The sequence below is a fragment of the Hoplias malabaricus genome, chromosome 2 (genome assembly GCF_029633855.1).
Source record: "Hoplias malabaricus isolate fHopMal1 chromosome 2, fHopMal1.hap1, whole genome shotgun sequence".
In the NCBI taxonomy this organism is placed as follows: Eukaryota; Metazoa; Chordata; class Actinopteri; order Characiformes; family Erythrinidae; genus Hoplias; species Hoplias malabaricus.
In genome coordinates, this window is record NC_089801.1 from 22490298 (window position 1) to 22517206 (window position 26909).

Consider the following 26909-nt stretch of genomic DNA (forward strand, 5'->3'; position numbering starts at 1 on the left):
GTTAGGAATTTTGAGCCCCCTGGACACTTTATAATGGGCTCCTTTGGGGGGAGGTCAATGGAGGGTTGGAGATGCATTGCTGTTTGGACTGTATCTAAAACTATTCATTAGTGATTTATTAATGAACGAAGCGTTTCAATTAAAAGTAACCCTCCAGTCATCTATTAAGCCCAGAAAAAATGACATGGTTAGAAGTTATTTCCAAGAACAGAAATTCCCCAATGCCTTACAAGTGGCTTAGATATAACTCTTTGCCGTCATTCAGTAGATTTAGGAATATGCAGTTAGTTCCTGGATCTATGTTCTCTTAGATAATCTTAGCCTGATTATCTGCATCTTGAAAACCCAAATACATGCTGTTGGTTCTTTAGGTTTGTGAACTAAGAAACCCTGGCTGTCTGAATCCGCCCATTTGAGACTGTCTTTGGTCATAGAATATTCAAAGCAAAAACGCTTAGCCATGGCATTGACTGCTTTCTTCTCTCATTATACATCGTCTAATGTAAAAGCACATGATTTTCACTGGAGGAAGAGTCAGTAAATTTAAGTCATGTTAAAATTATAATGGACCTCTGGATGGATTTTTTCTTCTTTGGCCTGGAGAAGTCTGGAAGGCCCACCATGCATCAGTCAATTTCAGACAGGTATGAGCCCAAAGTGTGAGATATTTCAGGACACTGTTGACAAATAGCTTCTACTGTGCATATTGTTATAGTCTTAATATGGATTCGTAGATGCAAATCTCCATCCCCATGTGGCAATATGCAGCAGAGGAGCATAAAGATTTTTAATGCTATGCTGTCTGAGGTATCAAAGGTCAAAGACATTCAGCTGTGGTTTTTGTCTTTGCTATTTATGCACAAATACTTCTCTGGATTCCCTGAATCACTTTATTTCCTGCTCAGAAGTACATAACATCCTTGCAGTTGTTTTTTGAGGAACATCGCTCCTGAACAGCAGGATTATTCACTGGCACATAACATTATGAGCCTTGAGACTCATCCATGCTTAAAAGGGACTTTCTTGGATTTTCTTTTTATAACTAAATACAATTGCATTACTACTTTAAGGCCTATTTCACAACTTTGTTAGTGTTAATGTTTATGGAAGGTGTTGCTTTCAGATTATATCCCATATATGCCCGTGCTTTATTTGGACAACAAGTTTTTAGACGCTGTAGATCATAGAATGTCACCTGCTCTCAGGATTGTTAACATGAAAGTCGGGAAGAAGAATGGCTTGTTGTTATGGACTCGCGAGAGCTGATTAAGTTGAACAGATCAGTGATTTTTCCAGTGGCTCATTAGTGAGTCTGGCCCGGGATTTTAAGATTGATGGGGAGAGCCTGGCTGCCTCAGACGCTCATCACTAACCGCACAGATTTTCTGTCATGGCTAACAGGCCGCCGTCCTGCTCCCTCTGCGGCTGCTTCACTGTCACAGAAGCTTAGCGTGGAGGTGCTAATGATGAAGTGGCGGCTCCTGTACACACACAAACACACACATTCCTATGGTGACAGACAGGCAACGTATTCCCTCTGAGACTTGATGCTTTTAGCCTTCTTCCAAGACTGATTATTGGATGCTTTAATGCATATTATAGCAAATTGATCCATTTAGCCACTTTAGTAAAAACATTTTTAACCCAATTTTCTCGTCAATTTAGTCACTGCCAATTTCACCCAATAGAACTCCCTCAAGCGCATAAAGCCTCTAAACCGGGAATGTGAAGAATAATTTAAGCTTCAAGCATCTGCAAATGGAGTACACAAACTTCGCAAAATTTGTGACTATTAACAAATGCCAACATTGACTAGCATCTGCGTTTTGGCAATTAATCGAAAATGAATTGAAATTGATATCCAGAAAATCTAAACAACGTAATCTTGCCTATATCAAACAAATTCATTTATTATTTTGTTGTTTAATGTCCCCCACTGTATGTTCATGTACTGTCTTCTGGTCAAGTTTCAAGATCACCAGGGTGGCTCCCATCCTGATGAAGCCCACTCTGGACTCCTCCGACTTCAGCTACTACAGAACGTTATCACTCCTTCCTTTCCTCTATAAAATTCTTGAACATGCAGTCTATACTCAATTGTCCCTCTTTCTTACCCAGAACCAGCTCCAGGACCCCAACCAAGCCCTTGTAGTAATTGCTGAGAAGCTCCAGGCAGCAAGATCAGCCAAATTGTCATCAGTTCTGATTCTTCTGGACCTTTCTGTGGTCTTTGACACAGTCAACAACAAACTCTTCCTTTCAGTCCTCAGATGGAAATGGTTTGAGTCTTATCTGGAGGGTCACACTTACCAGGTAACATGGAACAGATCTACCTCCGCTCCATTCAGGCTCTCCACTGGTGTCCCTCAAGGCTCTGTGCTGGGTCCTCTTCTCTTTTCATTGTATACCCATTCTCTTGGTGATATAATTACCAATCTCATGGTTTCTCTTGCCACTGTTAACGCTGATGACAATCAACTAATGCTTTCCTTCCCACCATCTGACACTTATGTTTCCAGTCGCATCTCATCATGTCTGACTGACATTGCTTCTTAGATGATGGCTCACCACCTGAAGCTCAATCTTAGCAAGACTCACCAAGATTTTGCTATCTTATATGAAAACTCCTCAACTGTTTCTTCTGAAGATGCAAGGAGCCTTGGTGTGATTCTGGATGGCCAGCTATCGTTCACAAACCATATCTCAAACCTAACTCAGTCATGCGGATTCCTTCTGTACAACATCCAGTGGATCCAACCATTTCTTTTTGAGGAGACTGCCCAAGTGCTTGTCCAGTCTCTAGTCATTTCAAGGCTTGACTACTGCAATTCACTCCTGGCTGGTCTTACACTGCAGACCATCAAGCATCTTCAGCTTCAACCTTCCTAAGTTCACCCACATCACTCCACTGCTGTGCTCTCTTCACTGGCTTCCTGTAGCTGCCCGCATCAGGTTTAAAACTCTCATGTTTGCCTACAAAGCCAAGAACAGACCAGCCCCTCCCTACTTTATGGCAATGGTCAAGAGTCGGACTGCACCTCGAGCCCTTTGAGCTTCAAGTACAGCTCGACTTGGCATGCCATCGTTAAAGTCACAAAAGGACTAGCATCAAGACTCTTCTCAGTCCTGGCGCCCAGATTGTGGATCGAAATTCCACTGCCTGTCCGAACAACAGACTCCCTTGCAGTCTTCAAATGCAGACTGAAGACCCATCCCTTTGTCATCCATTTAGGTAAGCACTAATCTAAGTGCTCACCGTAACAGAATGTTTTGCACTTACTGAACTTAAAGCCTTTCTTTCTAGGTATGAGCACTGACTAGTTTTTCCTTCTAGGTTTGAGCACTGACTAGATTGTATTGTGTATTGCACTTACTACATTTTAGGGCAGCACGGTGGAGCAGCAGGTAGTGTCACAGTCACACAGCTCCAGGGACCTGGAAGTTGTGGGTTCGATTCCCGCTCCCGGTGACTGTCTGTGAGAAATTGGTGTGTTCTCCCCGTGTCTGCGTGGGTTTCCTCCGGGTGCTCCGGTTTACTCCCACAGTCCAAAAACACACATTGGTAGGTGGATTGGTGACTCAAATGTGCCTGTGTGTGTGTGTTGCCCTGTGAAGGATTGGCCCCCCTCCAGGGTGTATTCCTGCCTTGCGGCCAATGATTCCAGGTAGGCTCTGGACCCACCGTGACCCTGAACTGGATAAGCGGTTACAGACAATGAATGGATGGATGAATGAACTTACTACATTTTGTCCTTTCTAGGTATAAGCAATAGCCCTTGTTCTGACAAGCATCTAAGCTAAGAGGGAATTTGGACCCTAACCTATTTCTACTAGCTAGGATACACATTCTGTGTGAACACTAAGCACTTTTGTGAGTCGCTCTGGATAAGAGTGTCTGCCAAATGCTGTAAACAATCTGCCCTATCCAAACTGCAACATGTAGGAGAACCTAAACACAGATGCCGAACGAGCAACTCAAGCAGCTTGTACCGCACAAACTGACAAAAACAAAAGCTTTCAGCAACCAAAGTTAATCCTATCAGTCTGTTTCAGCACTGGAAACACAATCACATCACCAAATATGAACGGTGCATGGCTCTAAAAGAGAGACTGACATTAATTTGGCAACATTAGAAATAATGCCAGCTTTAATACTTGAGATTATTTACAGTACAAGCTTCACCACTGAACTATGAGAGCACAAAAACAAAAGAATGTTTCATCAGTTGTAATCAAGGTAAAATTGATACTGATTTGCAGTCATATAAGCCAGCACTGCTAACCTCATGCTGAGTGATGAGAGAAGATGGTCATTCTGCTAATTCAGGGTGAGTGAGGTCAACTACTCAGATGGCAGCGTCATCACCAGTGAGTAATAGAAATATTGTAATATTAACTTCCACAATTTAAAATGTCTTGGAAATGACAGCCTCAGGTTCTGTGTAAATGTTAAGCCATCAAGTAAACAGTTGTAAAAGCACAGTGCTGTCTACAGCTATGAATGTCTCTCTGTCTACACTATGGGTGGATGTTTGCAGACACCAACACTCGCAGCTCTCTTCTAAATTGAGATTTCATTTCACTCTGTGCTGCTGTTAATAGTCTCTAATGGATGACAGTACCACCTCTCCATAGCACAAGTTGGGAGTGATTTACACTGCTCCAGCTGACCACTGGCATTGGGCATGATCTTGGGTCCATGTGTTGCTGAATTCAGCTTACTACAATTGTAATTAAAAAAAAAAAACAATAAAACAAACATCTCACAACAAATATCAAATATATCTATATGCTAATAAACTATATTGGGGTCAATTTTCCACCACATGCAACCACCAGCTGCGGCTCACTTAGCCCCAGAACAACATAACAGAATAAACAGCTGACTGCTGCTTCAGGAAGTCATTTTGTTTGACTCAAGCCTTGAGAAATGAATGCAGTACATATCGGGAGCGTGTGCAGTTTCACCATACAGCTCAGCATTAAAGTCTCTCAGCATTAAAGACACCAGCTTTCAGCTTTTCAAAAAACTTAAAGTCAATGAGATTTCTCAAATCCTCTCTGCACACACTGCATGTTCCCTAATACACCCTCAGAGGCAGATTTAAAGGAGAAAGAAGTGGAGCGAGAAGGCATGAGAGAGAAAGAGAGGTGAAAAAGGACCATCTAGATTAATCCAACTACACGTGCTCTCTCGCTCTCTCACACACGATTTCTTGTGCAGGCGATTTGCAAAATAACCCACATTACATTTATGGTTTATTTATTTTTAAACCAAAGAATGTGTTCTTTACCAACATATAGAGTACTGGGCAAAATCACAGAACACCTATCAATTCCCAGTGAAAATGGCCCAAAACTCCTCCTGGACTTCAAAAAATAATCAAGACACAGAAAAAGTGGGACTCGTAACAATGGAAACTCCTAAACAGAAAAAACACTACTTTAAGCATTCATCTTCAAGAAAGAGGAGGAAATCAAGCCCCACTCTTACTTTGACCTGAAAAAATCCACAGGTGTTTCAAGGCAGTCTGCTGTGTCTGAAAAGATGTACACCACTCAAGAAGCCCTTACTGAGGAAAGGAAACAGACAGCAAAGAATGAAACAGAGGAGCTGGTGTCCTCAGAATAATGAACTTGTGAGAGGCAGAAGATGCAACCAACTCTTTAATAAAGAAAAACAATCTTCACATCTGATACACTGAGGCTTGTATGCTATTTTCTATTTTGTCTGTTATTTAGACTGGAAATAAAACAATATTGTTCTCTGACTTTTGATCAGCACTGAATTGTAAATACATTATAAAACACCATACACATTCAGCAACTTTATTTAGCAGCTCAATGATGTCTTTCAGCATATAGAAAGTACAGAGTACTGATATTATGGTATGCATGCTACCATTCAGAGGTTTGGAATCACTTAGCATTAAACTGTTATTAATTAGTAACGTATAAAGTATAGACTAAAGGTCTGTCCCACAACCTAGTGAGCTGATTACCTAGAGAGCCCTTTACATCATAGTGAGAGCACTCCAGACACATAGACTTTCCCAATTCTTATTCACATCATTATGCTGCCTACTAATTTGGCCGACTGTAAGGCAGCAATGAACCATTACTCAGCCGTGAAGGCAATCCCACGATGCAACACAGGCACAACTTCCGTCAATTTCACTCTTCTCCCAGAGCAAAAATAAATAAATCACAATAAAAACAAGAAGAGTAGAATCAATTGTGCTGAAACGCTGAGGCAACACTAGCTGCTGAGGGAAGTAAACACTAGTTGCGTGCGGTGGGTGGGAACTAGAGTGTCTGAATAATCTGCCTCATGAGGACAGACGACCACTGGAATGCTGCCTGCTCAAACATCTGTCTACGGAGCTCACTAGGTTTTGGGACAGACCCCATAAACCAATGGTTAATTCACATATGAGACACATGGCTAAAAACAGCTAATGTTATGGAATAATAAACTTTAAATTATAATTTGTAACATCAATTTATTAGCAATAATTAATATTTTGCCATGTTTATTGTTTTCTCAGTTATTATGGGATGATCTATATCTTTTATGAGTGATTAAAAAAATCCTAAAAAAAAAAAAAGGAAAAGAAGAATCTCTCCCTGGATGAGTAATATGGGTAACACCTTACTGCAAGTCTCATCAGGCTACAGGATCCCAACATAAATTTACACACACACTGATGAAGGACTGCTCCAATAACTGTTAACTGTCTTAAAAAGTGCTTTAGAGACTTTCACCTTGGCGTTAGCTGTTATGTAGTTTATATTAGTTTTCTTGAGAGACATCAAAGTCTGAATCTAGATCTGTTCTCATCTCACTGGGTACTGCTCCTTAGTACTGTGACGTCCACAGACAGCACTAAGAAATATCCACTACTCCTACTTCTGCTACAGTGCTGTTCAATGCATTTCTTATGGATCCAAGCCAGAAAATTACTGTTTCTTTTCTTCATGCTTCAGTAGAACTAATGACCCAATCAGGAGCCGCTGCATAAATATGAATAATTTATGACTGAATAAATTACAAGCGCTTTAATGCTGCATAATGGCATCCACATCCCTTGTGGGACATAAACAACACGAAAAATGAAACTTGTGACTGTGACTGACCCTTCGCTGACCTTCTGCCCTAAACAGTGAGTCTCCAGCTGTAGCTTAGCAACTCTAACCAGGCGCAGGCAGCTCTCTGACAACCTCACACTGTGTTCAAAACTGTGCCCTATTCACTTTTTAGTGCATTATTTTGGGGTTCCACCATTTTGCAGTAGTGTCCGAAAACACAGGCCTTGCCTGAAATGGCTCCCTGTTTACATTTTAGAGCATTGTAGAGTGCGTCGCCATGTTTTTTCAGCGTGTCTGAATCCTAAAGTGTAATTCAAGCATGACTTTGAGGGCACTACAATCTTCAATGGAGACTACAGTGCATTTGTGATTTATAGTATACGTCATAGCTCACTACATGAGCTGAATGTGGACCAGGATGCACTGCAAGTTTCTTTGTTAGTAAGCAATGGACAGCGGAAGTGTCAGAATTCACTTATGATTCTTAGTGCTATTTAGGGAACTAAATAGTGCCTCACTATATAGCACAATACTAATGAGGCATTTCTGTCACAGCCATACTTTACAATTTTCAGTGCACTCAAACAGTCCTAGAGTGCACCGCAAATCCATGTACACTAGCGGATAACAGATACCTATAATTCACTGCATTGTTTGGTAAAAATCTGCATAAGGCAGTGTCCAAAATTGTTCATTACCCACCATATAGTGAGTAATATAGGGAATAGTGATAAGGGAGTGATTTCAGACACAGCATCAGAACTTAACAGTGGGCCATGGCAATGTGCATAGACTTGACAGATTGAAAGTTTGTAAGGCTTAGCAACAGTAACCAAGGTGGTTGGGGCTTAGTAAGGTCTGCTGACAGGCTGAGTGTCAATACTGCAAAAATGGAAGCCTCCAGACAACAGTGTAGAAAATAAACCCAAAAAAACACTGGGATATTTGAGTCCTGCACAGTCACTGCTGGTGTTACAGTTTGGGCAGAGCCTTAAAATGTGCATTAACTGGCTCCTGTCGTGATTTTCTAAGACTGCACTTGGACAACTTTAGTAAAAATGGGGGAATCTATCGCCCTGATTCTCTGATTTATCTGCTATGGACGTTACCTTACTCTGGAGACTGAAAGATCCAGTCATCATACAGGCACATATTTTATGTTCCCAACAATAGCCTCTCAACTATCTATTAAGGATGTGCTGACATCATTACAGTCTAGAAAAGTTAAAAATATAATCAAGTAATTTCGTTGTTGAGGGTCTCTCTTTAATCAAAATCCATGAAAACCACAACAATTAACACAAGGGAAATTTGCATGTATTATAAAAATATTTTTTTTCGTGACATGTCGATGTTAAGGTTTCAGATGTTAATAGTGTAAAATGGAGATGTACTGTGTAGGATTGTTAGATTGAAGATTGAAGATTGAAGGTGGTTCAAATTTGCAGCTTGTTTCATAAGATTACCATTCTGCACAAAGACATGTTACTAATCTTCTGTCTTGAAATAAAATTTGTCTTAATCAGAGCCAAACCATGGCTGAATGAATGAGTGATGCGCAAGAAGGACTGGTGCCCTGTCTTGTAACCAGTGATTTCAGGTAGGCTCTAGACCTATAGCTAACCCTGAACAGGATGAAGCAGTTACAAAAGATGTATGAATTAATTTGCCAAACAAATCTGAGCAGTTCACAGAATTCTGTAGGATTTCCAACAGAAAAAACAGATTAAATATGAAAGTATCGTTACACCCCTACTGTCTATCCACTTGTCAGTTCTTGGTCACCAATTACACAGTCACCCTGTTTCATCAGCTGACCCTGAAGTCCATGTAAATCTCTCGTCTTCTTCAGCCTCCTCCAGAGCGGTGGTTCCACAGGCCCCACAGGCTGCCCAACCACCTGGCCCGGAATCTCTTTCCTCAGGCTCACAAGGTTGTTCCTGAATGGTGGGCAGGTTGCCCTGTTTGGGACAGCGCTTTCTCAAGCCCAGCAGGAATGGTTGAGGAAGGGAGAAGATGTCCACGTTGTTGCCCAGATCAACCCAGGCCAGAGTGGGGAAGCTGCCCGGCTCCTTCAGGGAATCAGTTAGCTGCCGCAGGACCCCACGTGTCAGACGGTTGCCGTTGAGCGCCAAGCTCTCGAGGCTGGGCAGAGCAGCTAGCGTGGGCAACAGCAGCAGCAGAGCTTCGTCGGTCAGCTCAGTGAAGCCCAGCTCCAGGATTCGCACACGTGACGAATGACGCCGCAGATGGGTGACCAAGCGCTCCGTGTCCCGCAATGAGAGAGGGAGCCCAGACAGGTCCAGAGTCCCACTAGCAGGAGGGCCTGACAGAACTGTCTTTAGACTTAGGCAAAGAGAGAGAGAGAGAGAGAGAATTTTCAAATTCCAAGGTGGCTCCATAAATATGAAAACAACTTTAATGAACAGAACACTTAAATAATATAATAAACAATTTCAGGTTCCATGACCCCAGTGCTGAAATGATGTACGCACAATTAGAGTAAATGGCATTTGGATCCATTTAGGATAGGAGATATCCGTGGGTTTGGCTCAGTATTTATGAGAAAGAGGGATACGATAGTGAGCACTTAGTTCAGTTTTAAACTTTCTAGAATCATGTAATTATACTCTAAATGTTTTTCTAAAGCATTCATTCATTTCTTTTCAGTGAATACAGATCTCCAAAAAAAGATCTTCCGTTATGAACCTGAACACATAATGAATACACACACACACACACACACACGTGCGTGCAAACACAAACACATACACAAAAAACTTAGACTACTGAGGTATGTGAGAAATAAAATTAAAACTATGAGTGAGAAACAGGGGGAAATGTCAGGAAAGAAGAACACATAATTGGTGCAGAAGTGACAGTTTCCATATTCATATAGAGATGGTGTCACACTAAGTTATTTAAACTTTTGCATTTTAATATGTGTCTGTGTGTGTGTGTGTGTGTGTGTGTGTGTGTGTGTGTGTGTGTGTGTGGGAGTGAGAGAGAGGCAGCAGGAGCTCTCAGCACTCACAAAGCCCAATATCAAATGATGGGTCTTCCCACACAGATAATAGAACTGTCACATAAACATACACACAAACAGACAAGCTTTCCTTTCCACACAGCAGAGTCATCGCCAAAACACGATCTAGAACATGATCTAGTATCACTGCACTTCTGAGGACTTCTATATAAGTATAATCACACACACACCACACACACAGGTCACCCCCAAGGGAAACACATACACTCACACAAACAGTCTGTTCAGTTCAGTGTAAACAACAAAGAACGAGCTTCCATCAGCATCATGCAGATGAGTCATAAACAGGAAGCAGTGCTGTGTTTAATTTATCCAGAGATTAGATGAAGGTGTAGAAGGATGGAAAGATGAATGAAGAGGTAAAAAGAGGTAAAGAGATGGACAGAGGGATGCAGTGACCACGCAGGCGTGTGTTATTAGTTCAGCTGATATTTCCATTTTTATATAACACTTATGACAGACATGTTACATTACGCAGTTTTACAGTATGTTTTCTGACTTTTCTTGCTGTGCACATAATGTCATTTGGCCTTTTTTTTAATAAATTCTAGATCATTTCAACTGTTAAAAACTGTCCACACACATTTTTTATGACCACTTTAGAAAGATATGCACACTACGTCTTTGACTTTTTTTTACCGTAGTCCAACAATACACTCACTACAGATTAAATTAAGGCTTAAAGTAAGAGGTTTATCTCCAGTCTCTGCTACAAAGCCACAGCACACATAGACACAGCCTGACTTTATTAGCTGAGAAGGAAGCAATAACTCGTTTCTTGCATACAACACACCCACCCACACACACTCACTCACACACAAACACACAGACACAGACACAGACACACACACACACACACACACACACACTCACTCACACACAAACACACAGACACAGACACAGACACAGACACACACACACACACACACACACACACCATAGCAACAGCCAGAAAGACAGACAGAGACGCACTCTCAGTTCCAAAATTGAAATTATTGAAAAGCCGCTGTTGAAAGGGCAAGTTGTCATCCTGCTGGTCAATACTAACACAATTAGGAAGGCTTTCCCAATAAAGGGCGGCTTTGACCAGTGAGGGTCAGATCTATGGGCTTTGTGGCCTCAGCCATTAGAGACTGGAAGCTATCAGTATGCTGCAGGAGAGAGATACTAACACAATGACTCAGAGCAAAAGAAAGAGAGAAAGAGAGAGAGAGAGAGAGAGAGAGAGAGAGAGAGAGAGAAGAGACTTTTGAAAAATGAGTGACAGTAACAAAGTTGCTGTAGAATTTGCACCGAAACACTTTATGATTTTTCTCCCAATAGAAGAAATGGAGACGAGTAACAAACATCTTTTAAGCTATGGATTGTGTATGTACGGTTTTGTGTGTGTATGTGTGTGTGTGTGTGTGTGTGTAAAAAACATGGTCTCCTCAGGAAAAGCTGACAGCATAAGTCTATGTAAAATCCCAGTAGATGCCTCCCCATGAAAAGCTACCCATGCCGTTTGCACTGATGCACACCCGTACAATGACAGATGCTGGATTTTGCACCTATTGCTGGTAACAGCCTGAATAGTCCATTTCGTCAACAACTGACAATTCTCTGGTACAAAGGGGTGAGCCTTTGTACCAAAACACATCTTTACTGCAAATACTAATATATGGGACGTATATATGGGCTCTCATGATTTTTTCTACTTCCTTTCCCACTCTGATTCTCTCTCTCTCTCTCTCTCTCTCTCTCTCTCTCTCTCTCTCTCTCTCTCTAATGAGCAGTCTCACTGCACTATCTGGGCTTCCCTCGTACAGAAGCATTCTGGAAGAACAGCGCTCATGTGACAGGCAGGAAGACGAAAACTGGCTCTGAATGAAATGTACCACTTTCTCACAGGAAATGGGATTACGCTCCTTAAACTGTCACTGGTGCTCGCCCTAATTAGTTTTTCACTGCTGGGCTCTTGACACCGCTGCTTCCTGACCAAGGATTGGCTGCATTGTTTTCAAAAGCATTTGTCTGGATGAGGGGAGGTTCAGCTCAGCGCACCAGAGGCAGTGGGCCATGTACACAACACCAGGTATCTGTATCAGGCCAATCTCAGCAGGAAATGTTGGACTGTATATCTCAAAGGCAAGGAAAGAAAAAGAAAGAAAGAAAGAAAGAAAGAAAGAAAGAAAGAAAGAATCCAATACTCATGTGTGACAAATGTAGTCTGCAAGATTTTGGAGTCGCTTGAAATGAAAACTTAACTATCTTCCAAATGTAAATGAGACCAACATTATTTGGCATTTATTTCAGTAGTTTGTATTACACATTAATATATGTATATGAGCCAATATAACAGAAGGTCAAATTACATTTGCAGATATATGAGATCTCTCACAAACTTATCAAAGCTATGATCGCTCTGAACACCATTGTCATTTCAGCCACTCACCTCAATTCCCTTTTAACTCCACCTCCTCCTCCTACACACACACACACACACACACACACACACACACACACACACACACACACACACAGCCTTTAATGACCATAGCAAAGCTCAGATCTTTTACATTCTTTCCTGGTAACACATGGTTAACAATAGAGCCGGTTGGGCATGGATCAGAGATCAAAGAGGAATGGCATTCTAGACAATATGGAATTATGACCTCTTTAGTGTTGACTACACCCACACTTAGTCTCAAAGGATGTGTCATAAAACAGATCTATATCAATTAGATTATAAAACTCATCATCATCATGCTGCTTCCATAACACAGGAAGCACAATCACTCTAATGCTAAAAATAAAAAATAAGCTACTGTGTATTGTAAGTAATTTTACTGTGTATTGTAATGGGCATACATGTGTATTTCTAAAGTGTTAATGCCTTTAAGTGTTTTAAACTAAAAACATATTTGTCCTATTTGTAACTGTTATAAGCATTATTCCTAATGGATCTTTTAAGGCAAATGCCTACAGGACTTCATAACTCATAACTTTTCTGTATTTTTACTTGGGCATATATGATATACTTTCATGAATACGCAGTGTCTAATAGCTGAATTCCATTGGACAATATACTATTTTTTTTACTATTCTTTACAGAAGATAAATGAATGTGCCCCTACCCTGAATCACTGGGTGCAAGGCAGGAAACAAACCCTGGACAAGTCCCCAGTACAACACATAATAACGCACACTACTGCAGTCACTCACATCTATGGCCAATGTTACACAGCCAAGACATCTACCAACATGTATTTTGCTTTTGGATTGTGGGAGGAAACCAGATCACCTGGAGGTAACCTACAAAGACTGAGGCTGCGACTGGACACACAACCACAGGACCCAGAAGTGGGCTTTCAACTAGAAGGCTGCTGGTTTGATCCCCATAGTTGGCAGCAAAAACTGAAGGAGGGAGTGAAGGAACAGTATGGACTCCCCCCTCAACATCCACAGCCGGGACACCCTTGAGCAAAGTGCCTAACCAGCGCTGAGACAGCTGTTATTTAAATATATAAGGCTATATTCAGCCTAAGTAAAAGCAATAATACTTTAATTTTATTCTAATCAAAACCAAAAAGATGATGTTGGAATGCAGAGGTTGCAATGCAAATAGAGCATGGACAATTTCAATTAAGTAACTCCTCTGAACAGTCACATAATTAAAGCTAGAAAAACTACAAGATAAAGACAGCAGAATCTGTTGTTTCTAAATGAGCTACTTTTAAGCCAGTTTTAATGTTGATATGTTCTCTTAAGTTGTAGCAGTGGGTTTCGGAATGGGAGGAATTTTCCAAACTGGACAGGTCCTGATCCCATGGCTCCAGTTAAGCTTAGGGGAAATACACACACACACACATACACACACAAACTCAGAAGAGTCCAACTGATAAAACTCAGTTGCTGACAGCTATAAAAAGACTGCAGTTTCCCACAGACACACACACCACATACTGCAGCCAAATATAGATCAGCTAAATCAACAGAAGTAAAAGCGGATTCTTATTTTGTGAAGCAAAAGAATGATGGATGAATAGGTCTGCGCAGCGGGAAAAAAGCTTTGTGCGTAATTACATTAAAAACCCTCTTGAAGGAGAGAAGCCAACTGCAGGCATAAACAACCGAGGCAGCCTCACTGAGACGGCTGTGTGTGTGTGACTCGGGTTTAATGTTGTGTACGATGGCTCTTGCATGTCTCCTTAATTGCTAGTGTCTCCACTTTTCAGATTCTTAAATGAACCCTTTCTGCTTACTCACTAATGCAATATGCAAAGGACCCAGCTGAGTGAAAGCCGAACCCAGACAAACTCGCATTAACTTGCTTTTTTCAGAAACATGTGATGTGCATTCTGATCAAATTTGATTTCAGATTATCCCTAGGAGTTAATAAACAGCTTTTTGTTTAACCTTAGGGAAAAAATTACTTTGATTGCGGAAAAAAAATATCTTTTGACTGTTAGTTTAGATAAAGTCTACATCTGCCTAAATACTCTGGGGTCTGGGGATACATGCACATCAAGTTCAGTGTTTATCAATGTTTTATACTAATATCTTTGCAATAATGCACTGCAGAACACATGCACATGCACGGTAGAGTCTGCCCTTTTGATCCAACCTTGATCATATGTGACTCACATCCAGAGGTATGAGGCTTTTAAGAGGGGCTGACATACACCAGAAACAGGTCATCAGACTCATGTGTGACTGATGAATACAAGTGTCCATCTACATTTTGTGTGAAAATGACCAATGAAAATCATGAGTGATGTATGTTTTCATCAAGAGAAATATTGAATTTCTAAAATCATACTTTAAATTACCAGCTACGGGGGCAAATGATCTCATTCTACGGTGCTTAAATTGAGCTTCATGACACAGAGCTGAGATTATTCAGAACACTGAAAAGAAATAAAGTGATAGAATTTATTTAAAGGCTAGTTTAATAAGATTCAAAAACTGATAAACAGCCAGAGCATTACTCACAAAAGGATCATTATCAAATATCAAAATATCAAAATAATAAATAACAAAATATAACATAAATATATTCCTATTTTTGTGTGTTTTATTGTTTAAAATGATAGGCTGGTATTCCTAAAAACACACAATTTTGGCTTTGTTGGATTTTCAAATAATAATTTGTTATTATTAAAGAAGAGAATAGATTAATACCTACTCATAAATTATTGTTCATGCACCAGACATTACCAGTGAAATACAAAATATGTAATCACAAAAAGGTTGAGAAATGTGTAAACAAAAAGAGTTAAAAACGCACTCCCAGTCATTAATACTCAAACAACTTTGCTGGTAATTACTTAAAAACTTCACCTGCTGCTCTCTTGAGGTTGCTGAGTTGTGGATGCACTTTCAGTTAGCCTGCTGTGAACATACATTATAATCTCTCAAGTTGCCAAGGTAATTAAGTAGTGAGCTCCAGGATGACTTGTTTTTCAGTGTGTGAGGGATGTTAGTTTCAGCTGAAGAGAACAACACCTCCATACTTCACAGAAGATGGGGCAAGTTTTAAATTGTGGTTTTAAAAAAATCTGTTGAGTGTTTTACAGCGTGGAAGTTATAACCAGCTTTCTTAGCAGGTGGCGACATTTAAATATTTATAGTTAAAAATAGAATTATGTCCTTCAGGACATTCCTACAACAAGACAAGTCACACATTTTGACAACGAGAAACTAAAATAAACCAAACAGAAACTCAATTTCCTTTAATAAATGAGGCTATGAAATGTTAAAATGTGTCTGATCAAGGGCACCGTTTTCCAAAAACCAAAATCAGAAATGTTTATATTCTTCTTCTAGGAAATGGTTCATATTTTAGCCTTTAGCAGAGAGGAGAGCGTATGTCCCAAAGTTTCTTTGTTTCGTCCAAAAGTTGCAGAGCATTGTTTGCCAAACTGAAAACATATTTCCAAATGTTGTTTTAAATGATACATGTGTAGTTAATTAACTGCTGATTAGAGCAAGAACAGGCCTGAGCTGGTCTACCGCACTGGTTTGCATTGCTTTTATGATCCAACAGGACTCACCTGGCCTGGGGTTTGCCTTTCAGAAGTCCCTGCCTCCTCCAGCGTGGGTGAGGGCTTAGATGGTATGTCAACTGACGACACACCTTTTCCATGGCGCTCAAAGAATCACCCTCCTACAAAAAGAAGGTGAAAAATAGAAAAAGAAGAGACAAGAAGAGAACAAAAAAGACACATAACAAAAAGAAGAAAGAGAAGGCAGGTATGGGTGCAGTGCTTTAAAAATAATCTGTTAAGATTCATCCACTATTTAATGCTGTGCAGTCTGTTTGTGGTCTGGTATTGATTCATTCATCCTCTCTCACACTCTCCCTCTCGCTCTCTTTCTACATAAGCTCATCCAAGAAGTCTCTAATCACTTTAGCTCTGGGTCTTCTGCAGTCACCCCTGCTCTCCACTGCTTCTCAATACACACACACACACACACACACACACACACACACACACACAGGGAGAGAGAGAGAGAGAGAGAGAGAGAGAGAGAGAGAGCCTGCCAGCGTGAACTCTGCTGGTCCAGGGGCTACAGGGTGTCTGTCTGCCGATCAGGAGCTTTATTGATTACCGATTGCCTCACCTGTCTTACGCTGCAGGAAGCCTAAGACGAATAAAGCCTATGGTTGGCTTTGCACAGTGCAACTTTCACGCATATTGTGAACTGCATGCAACAAAAAACAATAAATCTCTTCACAGTTACACAATAATAATCAAAACTGAACACAACACATTTGGTTACACTACTGGTCAGTCCAATAAATACATATATGAACAAATTTTTTTGGTTTGACAATTTCTTGTAAAATATTCCTCTAAATTAAAGGGTTGATAGGGAGTTTGACTTCCTTTACTACAGTAACAGACTCTATTCATATGGAAAGACTAAATACTGGAATGTCACCTCAGTTTATCCTAAAGGCACAGGATGGCAGTCTATCATTGCTTGGGGCTTTATACTCCATTTGTTGGCATTAGGTAAGGTGGCAATACACTAATGTGCAGCTGCTCCAGAGAATCTCATTTTAATTTAAGATTTCCTATGGAGATCATTACACAAGATGAATGTTTGTGTCCACCATGGGTACATCTTATAACAGCAGAATTTAAAGAGAAGTCTATAAATTTGAGGACAGATAATGTATGCCTCCTTATCTATGATGATCCTGTTATTCTCTGTGTAATTTGCTTGTTAGTACAGAGGAGGCCAAAACAGATGCTGAAAAGACACCCTGTATGAGCCCTGTATTTGTGCGTGTGTATTTTCTGGATTACAGCTTTGTGAAATTCTCTCTTCACCTTAATCTCCTTTCCTTTCTCTCTCTCTCTTTTTCTCTGGCTGTTTTTTGTCCTGTTGTTCTTTCCTGACAAGAATGTACTCTCTCTCTCTCTCTCTCTCTCTCTCTCTCTCACACACACACACACACACACAAATGTACATATACTCACTGTATGTGGGCACTGTATGTGGGCACACACACACAAACAAACACACCCACAAAAACATGACAAACTATCAAACTCATATCACCTACTCATCTCTCCAATCACTGTCTCTGCTTCTAACATCTTTCTGTCCCCATGCATTTGTGTGTGTGTGTCCATTCAGTTCATTAACCCCAAAGAAAACAGTAGTGGGCTAGTCAGTCAGAAGTAGGATGAGTGACTCATTGTGCGTGGATGGGGGTCTTACAGTGTGAGCATATGTATGTTTTTATATATTTTCAGGACAAAACATTCTTTACAAAGACTACAAGAGACTACAGAGACCATGCTGTAATTTACAGCCAAATCAACCACTAAGCACAAGTTAATAATTTTTTCATGAGATTAGCAAATTAGATATAATCCGAAGGAAAATAACTGCAAACCCACAGAATATTCTGGAGGTGGAAAAATGAAAGCAGGTCTCCAGCAAACTCTGGACCCTCTAAATACAGAAAAACAGATACATTTACTTGTCAATGTTTCATATTACATTTTTAGTTTATGTTTTCTGCACTTCTTTCTTGATATTGAGGCTTATACTCAATAGCCCTTCTAATTAAAAATAAAGTAAATAAAGGGTGGTCTCTCGTTAATGTGTGTGTATTATATATGAGACACATTAAGTATATATAATAATGTGATGAGCATGTGTGGTGGCTTGTCCTGACACTGTACAAAACCAAGTGTGTGTGTTTGTGTATGCGTGTGTTTAAGCTCAGCTGGCTGTTTTCTGCTAATGCCTCTGTCCCTCTCTGTCTCTTTCATCCTCCCTTCCCTTCCTCCATTTCCATTCATGAGGGGCTCTGTTCTAAGAATCAATGAGCCACTGAAAGCTCTGCCAACGCCACGTCCAAACACAGTGAGGGGACACAACAGAGCTCTCAGAAGAGGGCACTGTGCCACATCAAAAACACTGATTAAGAATGCATAAACACACATAAACACACACTGTACATACACACAAACACACACACACACACACACACATACAAAAAAATGTGTGGGAGAATAATGCTCATAGAGAAAATATAAATATGCAGTGACTTCATTACTTGGAGCTTTCCTATTAACTTCAGACCCCACGCAGGATAAAACCTGCTTTTGTTTTTGTGTGTGTGTGTGTGTGTGTGTGTGTTTGTGAACATGTGTGTGTGTGTGCCTTGGGGTACTGCAAACATTCAAACTATGAGTGAATATAAATTTGCTTGCTGTTCCTTTGATTGACCCTTTATTTTTAAGTATACTGCCTTGCCTTAGTCCATTTGTGTGTGTGTGTATGTGTGTGTGTGTGTGTGTGTGATCCTCAGGCTGATGCTGAAGATCTATATATAGTTCACTGAGAGAGTCAGTCTATGTCTGCACTGCTGGTTATGATTGGCGCATTTTATTACATCTCTACTGCCAGTGAGGAATTGCTCCTTTTTTTCTTCAGAACACAGACTATGATTTTCATTCATTTCTACAGATTATTTTTCTTCTCAAATAAATTTGACCTTTTTTAAAGTGAACAGAAAGTAGCCAATCAACCAAGACATGTTTGGTCTTAGACATTTGTAGGGACTCCTTAAAATCGGTGAATTCCGCTGTTTTGAGACGCAAAAAATTATGGACAGATGTATTCAGTATAATCTTCATGAAAATGCATAAAATTAAATGCATATAAGGTAAGTGTCACCCTGCCCAACACCAGGCACTGGCTAGAGGGGTATAAAGAGCAGATTTCATGAGAAATAAAACTTCTCTGGTTGGAGTAGTGTTTATGATCCAGTACTTATCCTTCAACATTAGTATATGACTTTACTAAAATGCTGAATGTCATAAAATCCTCACAGAAATGTTCCAGTAGCAAAGATTTGCAGCAAAGAGGGACAAACTACCTTTTAAAGCCCTTCATTTCAGATGTAATGTTACATGAGCAGTTGTCATACAAGGGGAAAAATATAAACCTGCATTTATAATAATAATTATTATTATTATTTTTTTTATCTTATTATTCTCAATTTGATAGTTATCCTTACACTCTAAGTACAGTTGTGTTTCTGCTGTGTTTCAATTATCATACAACATAAATCTGAACTTTCAACCTCAGTAAAATAAATCCCATCCAGACCACTTCACTCAGCTGAAGCCAACTTAAAGCCCCAAAACATAAATTACAGTTCAGTGTTTGGAAGATCATTTTCTAAGTGAGTTGGTAAATCTGCAGTTTCACTCCAGATAATATAAGGAATGCAAGCTTGAAAGGTGTATCAATCCAGACAGAAAGAAGACAGACAGATCACGTAAATGTGTTTGTCTGTGTGCATGTGTACATTCTTACCGCTTTTGGACAGTGGATGTAGCGAGCGAGGCTGATGATGAGGTCGTGAGTGATGGGGTCCACCATGTTGCGGAAGCTGGCGTATCGGTACAACACATCGTCCAGGGACGTGGACTCCATTCCTAAATCCTACGAAAACACACACACACACACACACACACACACACACACACACACACACACACACACACACACACACAGAGAGAGAGAGAGATTAGGAACGGGAAAAAGTATAATACAGAACTTTCACAGCACACAATATATCTCTAGGTTATAAAAGGTTATCTTAAACTATGAGAATAGTTATTTATTCATTCTTTGTTGCACCAAAATCCAGTAAGACGAGATAATATTTACTTTGTAATGAACACCGTAGCTGTTTCTTTACGCCAATCAAAACAATAGTTTCAAAAGAAGCCAAATAATTTGCTTTTATAACAGGATTGTAGAAGTTGCAGTGATGGCTAAAATATCTTATTGTATACATAGACCCTTTCCCTGCTTCTTCAAGATAGCATGATTGCGCATATTCAGCTGTGTATATCAACACAGCTTTTTCAATCTATTTTAGTCAGGCACTGCAATGAATGTCCTTGTCCAAAAACAAACCTAAAATTACAGAATCTTACTGCCAAAAGCTTACAATACATAAAGATATGTGCCACTGTTCACCGTAGTACTGGTAAGAAATTATGAGACTTGGTTGGTAGAGAAGCTGGATTCTGAAGCAGCAAATTTAAATGTGGTCTGGGTCACAATGTTCCTCTTTTACATGATTGTGTTTGCTTATGAGAGAGAGAGAGTGTTGTGGAGCACAGGTGTCTAATTGTAACACATCCCAAGCATAATAGAGGAAAGGAAGTAATAAAGAGAGAGACAAAAATACAGAAAGAGAGAGAAGAAAGATATGTAGAGAGCAAGACAGAAAGAGGGGAGGCAGTGGGAGGAAACTGAGACTGGATTAAAACAAAAGTGAACATGTATGACATAGAGTTTAAATGTGCTGAATGATTAGAGGAGAAAAAAATCTAATTGCAATTTTTCTGACCAATATTAAAAATGTGATTTTTGTTTTCTATACATTAGGGTCCAGGATTTATATATATATATATATATTCATACTTCATACTTCATGATTCATACAAGGTGGTGATGGGTCTGGAGCCTACCTAGATCAGTGTGTGCAAGGCACGAACACTTCACTGACACGGTGCTAGTCCATCAGAGAGGCTGAACATTGCCATTTAAAATTTGTTAAGACATTGTTTTTGATAATGCAGGCTATAATTGAAATTGTAGCTCTGGCAATTTAAAAGATACAGTCTTTCAATTTGCGATCTCGATATAAAAATGATTAGTTTTTCAGCCCTATTAAAGAGAGATGGAAAGGAGACAAACAAAATGACTGACAGAGAGAGAGGCAAAGAGGGAGAAAAGCAGAATCAGAGCGTGTGTGTGTGTAAGAGAGAGAGAGAGAGAGAGAGAGACAGAGAGAGAGAAGAGGGAGAGAGTCCTCCAGCAGCAGCTGAACTCTAGCATTAGCATCTGTATTAGCATTAAAATAGCAATGAGGCCAGAAACAAGTTTGCCAGCTAAAGAGAAACATGAAACACATGTTGTCCACCAATCAAAGGCAACGAGAAGCCTTTCTGAAAGAGACGTATGAATTTGTGTGTGCAAGTTCGTTATTGCTCAAGGGAAGGCTGCTTAAGTGTGTGCTCACAAAGACCCAAATACATAATAATTATTCTTCTACCTGCATGTGATTAAATTAACAAAACATCTGTTAAAATGTTCCATTTAGTTTATTAGAGATATCCAAATCTGATACTAATACTGGGTTAGGAACCTTAAAAAACCTTCTCAATTTGAACTGATGTTGCTTATTATTGAGTGCTAACCCATAATAATCTTGAATGATTTTTTTTTGTTTTGTTTTCCCAGACAGATTAAGCCTAGTCCTAGACTACGTCCTCCTTTCAATGGAAAATCACAATCCAAAATGCTGTGTAGTCCAGGTCTAGGCTTAATCTCTGTCTGGGAAAACGCACAAATGTGCTCAATGCTGGGTAATAAGCTCATGTTTATTAGCTGAGGAAACTGAATTATCAGTGTTCTCCTGCAAGGGCGTTAAAAGCCAGCGCAGCTGTGTTAATGGCACCCTGTGATAATGTGGTGTCACTATAAAAACTTTTGCATAAGCCTATGTTAATTCTGATAATAATGTCAAAAACCTATTTAAATCCTTTTCGAATCCTGAATTGTATCTGGTTTTTTACTTGATATCTACCAATATCTCTAACTCCACATTCAGCACTAGTTGAGCAAATCCTGGGTCCAGACTATTTTTGGCACTGCTGGGTATTTGGAGATTGCATTTGAAATTGAAAAATTGAAAGCAAATAAAGCTAAATATTATAAGAAATATGACAATTACGGATAAAACGGAAAGTCGCCTTCTGCTTTACTCCACACACATAAATGAATGCATAACTGTATGAATTATTCATGTACGGGTGAGCCGTGTCTCTGTCCTCTCAGTTTTCTGATATGGAGCATGTTTTGTGTGTATAAAGGGTCAAATTGAGCAAAGAATATCACTGACCCTGCCCTCCAAGTTCCCTTTAATCCTTACTTTACAAATCATAGCACTGGCATTAAACAGCCAGAAAGCGAGTGAAAGGGAGACTCTCTCTCTCTCTCTCTCTCTCTCTCTCTCTCTCTCTCTATATATATATATATATATATATATATATATATATATATATATATATATATATATATATATATATATATATATGCATATGGAAGGAGTGATTGAATATGTGATGCTGACCAAGTGATTTAGGAGGTTGATTTACTGTTTGAAAGGGGAAAAGGGAGTGAGTGTGTGTGTGTGTGTGTGTGAGAGAGAGAGAGATTGAGAGAGAGAGAGAGAGAGAGAGAGAGAGAAAGAGAGAGGAGAGAGAGAGAGAGAGAGAGAGAGAGAGAGAGAGAGGGTTTAGGGATGGAGGATCGAGTGTGTGGGTGTGTGTGTGTGTGTTGGGTTGGTTAGTTAGTTTAAAAGGCTTCATTGACATTCTAAAGCGCTGGGGGGCCTTCCATCAACTTTCTCCTCATTCTCTCATGAAAGGTTCTGCATCGATGCACAAAACATCATAATCAGTCTTTTGCAGGCTATAAATATGCACATACTATACAGCACACAAGAAAGAAGCTATTTATCCGAGCGGTTAGCATTTACTCAATACAAATAAAAAAGATTATATAAGAGGTGAAAGGAGGCAAAGGGCATATATGCAAAGTAACAGGTGGACACACACAAACAATCAGCCATAACATTATGACACTCACTGTATATTGTCTCAGTTCCATTGTCCATATAGGAGCACTCTGTAGTTCTACAATTACAGACAGTAGTTAACCTGTTACTCTGAATACTTTGTTTCACCCTGTACTTCAATGGTCAGGTGTGTTAGTTAGTTAGACACAGCAGTGCTGCTGAAGCATATAAAATCCTCAGTGTCACTGCAGAACTAAGTATAGTCCACCAACCAAAAATAACCAGTCAGCTGTGTCCTGTGTCCACTGACGAAGGACTAGAGGATGACCACCACAAATTGTGCAGCATCAGATGAGCTACTCTGCTTTTACCTCACAAGGTAGGCCAATGAAGAGGCAGAGTGTTTATGCTGGTGGCGTCTAAGCAATTTCTTGCCTGTTTTTCCAATATTGCTTTAGTACATCCTTTATAAAATCTAGGGCTGAAAGATTAAATGCTTTTTGGTTAAATTCACCATTTAAAGAAGCAGCAGTTTCAAACTGCTTTTTATTTACAGCCTAACAGTCTAAAGTGGTGAAACTGAACTCAGAGTTGGTCTGTAGATAATCTGGACAAATCAGAAGCAGCAACACTAGCAGCCTGTACTTAAATGTTCAAAAAATATTCACAATGATATAATAAGCGATGTTCAAAATTGCCCCCTACTCACTACTTCTTACATTCCTCAATATATAACGCACTTTTATAGGGAACAGGATGTGAAGAGTTTGGACATGTTGTATTACAAAGTAATAGATATATTGCACTCAAAATATCCTTCTGGAGACACTTGTGGGTTATTCTGTGTTCTGAACGTTACCTACCTGCAAGAGTTCTGCATAACATGCACTGTATAATGGGCATCTACAGTTAGGGTATACCTGTTGTAATGCACTCATTGCTGAGCACTTTTCAGACACCATGACATTTTAGAGCCCACATAAAATGTATAATGTAAATAGGGAACTGTTGCAGACACAGCTATAGTCTCAATATTGATTTAGATAAAATTCACATACAAATATTTCATGCAAAATTGTTCAGCCCGGAAGTTGCAAGAGCAACTCACCTGTCTCAGGTTTTTGAGCAGCTCGGTAGCCTCTTCCTGTCTCCCCTCCTTTGCCATCAGCAGCACGTCCTGTATCATGCTAACACGCCGCTTGTAGGGTGGCGGCACTCCAGAGCTTTCAGAGTGGTCAGCAGAGGATGAGCGGAGTAGAAAAGAGCCTTGAGCCCGTCTCCACACTCCCTGCAATGGACTTGACCCAGTCTCTGAGTCCTTGGACTGCCTGGCCCCCATCCTCGCTGCACTGATCGCTCAGGCATCCACAGCTCGTAGGGTAGAGGCCATCAACAGTGGAATTGGGCAAAGGTTCATTTAAGCTTGAAGATTCCCTTCACTTTCTGACCTCAAGCATTAAGCCAACAGCACTGTGGCATGGTAACGGCAAACTTCATAAGAACCATTTTGCAAGAGCTTCCCGGGATGTTTCCCAAGTAAAGCCCTAACTACATACAAGCTCATGCAGTATTCATAGAAGATGTTTCAAGCCAGGATTCTCCAGTAAAGCCACAGAGTAAGGTCCCTTACTCTTTTTTCAGAACAGCTTACCAGGATTATGACTGAGTGTGGAAAACCAGTTCCATCTTCGAAAAAGCCATCTCATGAACCGATCAAAAAGTCATCCATAAAAACTCATTTCTTGCAAGAAAGAAGGTTCTTAACCTGAAGTGACCTGTCATAAGACATCGACAGTCAGGGTCAGTGTCACAAAGGTGTGACTTGCACAGGGCAATTAAAATACCAAACAAACTGAGCAAATTATACCTGAGATTCAAAAATCAGGCTTCTTCCAAATTCTGAAAAATATAATGTGTACATGGTCAGTAAAAAACTATTTTACACACAAAAAATTTATATGATCACGGAAATTCCAATTCATGGGTGGGAGTCATGGGTGGAAGTGTTCCCAAAAGTTCTTGCTTTCTCAAGAGGACTTTAAGGAGCCCCTGAAAATTCTAGCTAGCCTTCTGTAAAAAACCAACTTTAGGTCTATGAGGTCTTTGGAGGACCGTCACAAATACTTCAGGGCTCTCGCAGAAGATAAGTGTTCCTCCTAGAGCTGAAGAGACTAAAATAGATGTTCATAGAGCTTTTAGACTATCTGATTTTCCTCTAGTGAACGCGTTAGTTATACTGTATGTTTTTGAGGCACCGTAGTTCTATAAGAACCCTATTAGACAAAGAGTTAGAGTTTTACATTAAGAGAGGTAACTCAGTCGACGTACATCCAATAAAACAAACTCAGTTATAATCCCTACTGAATATTCTGAGGGACCTTTAGTTTTTTAGTGTATTCACTCGACAAAACAAAACTTAAAACGAATTATAAGGTAAATAACGAAACCAGGGTGCGGTAGAGATGTCATTTAAAAATAACAAATAATATTGCTAAGTTTTATTTACGATACCTGTCGAAGGAACCTCCTTGCGAAACCTCAGCTACAGCCTCGACCAGCTCCTCCCTGAGGGAAACAGTAAAGTGAAGAAGACGGTGGAGACCGTTAGGCGCTAAACTCTGGACCAATCACCGACTGTGTTTACACTCGTTTAGCCAATCAGAATACGAGAAGCAGCTGTTCGGTGATGGAGGGCTTTATATCTGTCTCTCTGTAACCGTTCCTCTGTCAGCGTGAGAAATCATCTCGTTCTCCCCGTGGATGATGGAGAGGTGTGGAAAAGTGATTAATCTGCTGAGGAAGAAAGAGAGAGAGAGATGGAAAGAAAAAAGAACGAGAAAGAGAGTGAGAGAGAAATGTCGCACTGTGCCTCTGCTCGTCTACTGTAAACTGTTCTCTCACTCGTTCTCGTTTGACTCACTTTAAGAATCGACTCTTTTGAACGGATTTGAACAAAATATTTACGTGATTCCTCAATTGAAGAGTAATTACGCTTCCGTTAGCTATACTGCCAACAAAAAAACTAAGAAAACGAGTATTTAATAGTTTTAATTATATAGAGTCCTAAGAAGACTGTATAAATTTACATAGTTTTCCTGCTAAGGGAAGTTTGGTGGATTTTTTTTACCACCACCGCCTCCGCCTTCTGCCACTGATTAACCCCGCTAAAGATTCAGCTCTGCTCATCGGTATATCATGTGTTGAAGTTAATTCACAGAATACCATCTGTTACCTTTAAATTGGTTGACTTATAGTGCTACACCCTCGCCTGCTTTCATCGTGTGAGGAACAATGAATGTGCAAATAGTTCTGACCTGTGCCTCCACCCACACCTCCACCTCTCACCTGCAGCGCAAAAGCCCTGCCCAAAAAGTTAACAAAAAGTGTCTGAATCCACTTGTGTGAAACTACCTTTGGTACACTGCAGTTCAAACTGAAATGTTCGGACATAACGCTGATTTCTTATTTTGCTCATGAACCTCAACATGGAAATGTTAAAAAGTTGAATGATTTTTACAGAAGGGTCTTTAAAGATAGAACCTGCAAACACACAACAGCATCCATGACAATGTTATTACAGACATGCAGATGATTTACTTGAATTTATTGCATTTGTTTTTGCAAGTAAATTTTTTTAATGGCAACTTAGACTGAAAATAT

The 26909-nt window shown here is 40.0% G+C and overlaps 1 protein-coding gene across 4 annotated transcripts; it reads right to left on the bottom strand.

The window, feature by feature from the left end:
* Nucleotides 1–6531: 6531 nt before the first annotated feature.
* LOC136686328 (leucine-rich repeat-containing protein 75A-like) lies at nucleotides 6532–26764 on the bottom strand. Of its 4 annotated transcripts, XM_066660030.1 has the most exons (7): nucleotides 25761–26764; nucleotides 25117–25148; nucleotides 24901–25024; nucleotides 24358–24719; nucleotides 19967–20095; nucleotides 16171–16283; nucleotides 6532–9435 (listed from the first exon to the last, which is right to left on the bottom strand). In XM_066660030.1, the coding sequence occupies exons 4-7, from the start codon at nucleotides 24586–24588 to the stop codon at nucleotides 8886–8888; spliced, it is 1023 nt and encodes a 340-aa protein (XP_066516127.1). In that variant the 5' UTR covers nucleotides 24589–24719; nucleotides 24901–25024; nucleotides 25117–25148; nucleotides 25761–26764; the 3' UTR covers nucleotides 6532–8885. The 4 variants fall into 4 exon arrangements, with proteins under 4 accessions (XP_066516127.1, XP_066516126.1, XP_066516129.1 ...); XM_066660029.1 differs by having other exon boundaries at nucleotides 24358–25024; XM_066660032.1 differs by lacking the exons at nucleotides 25117–25148; nucleotides 25761–26764 and having other exon boundaries at nucleotides 24358–24983; nucleotides 25015–25069.
* Between the last annotated feature and the right edge of the window lie 145 nt (nucleotides 26765–26909).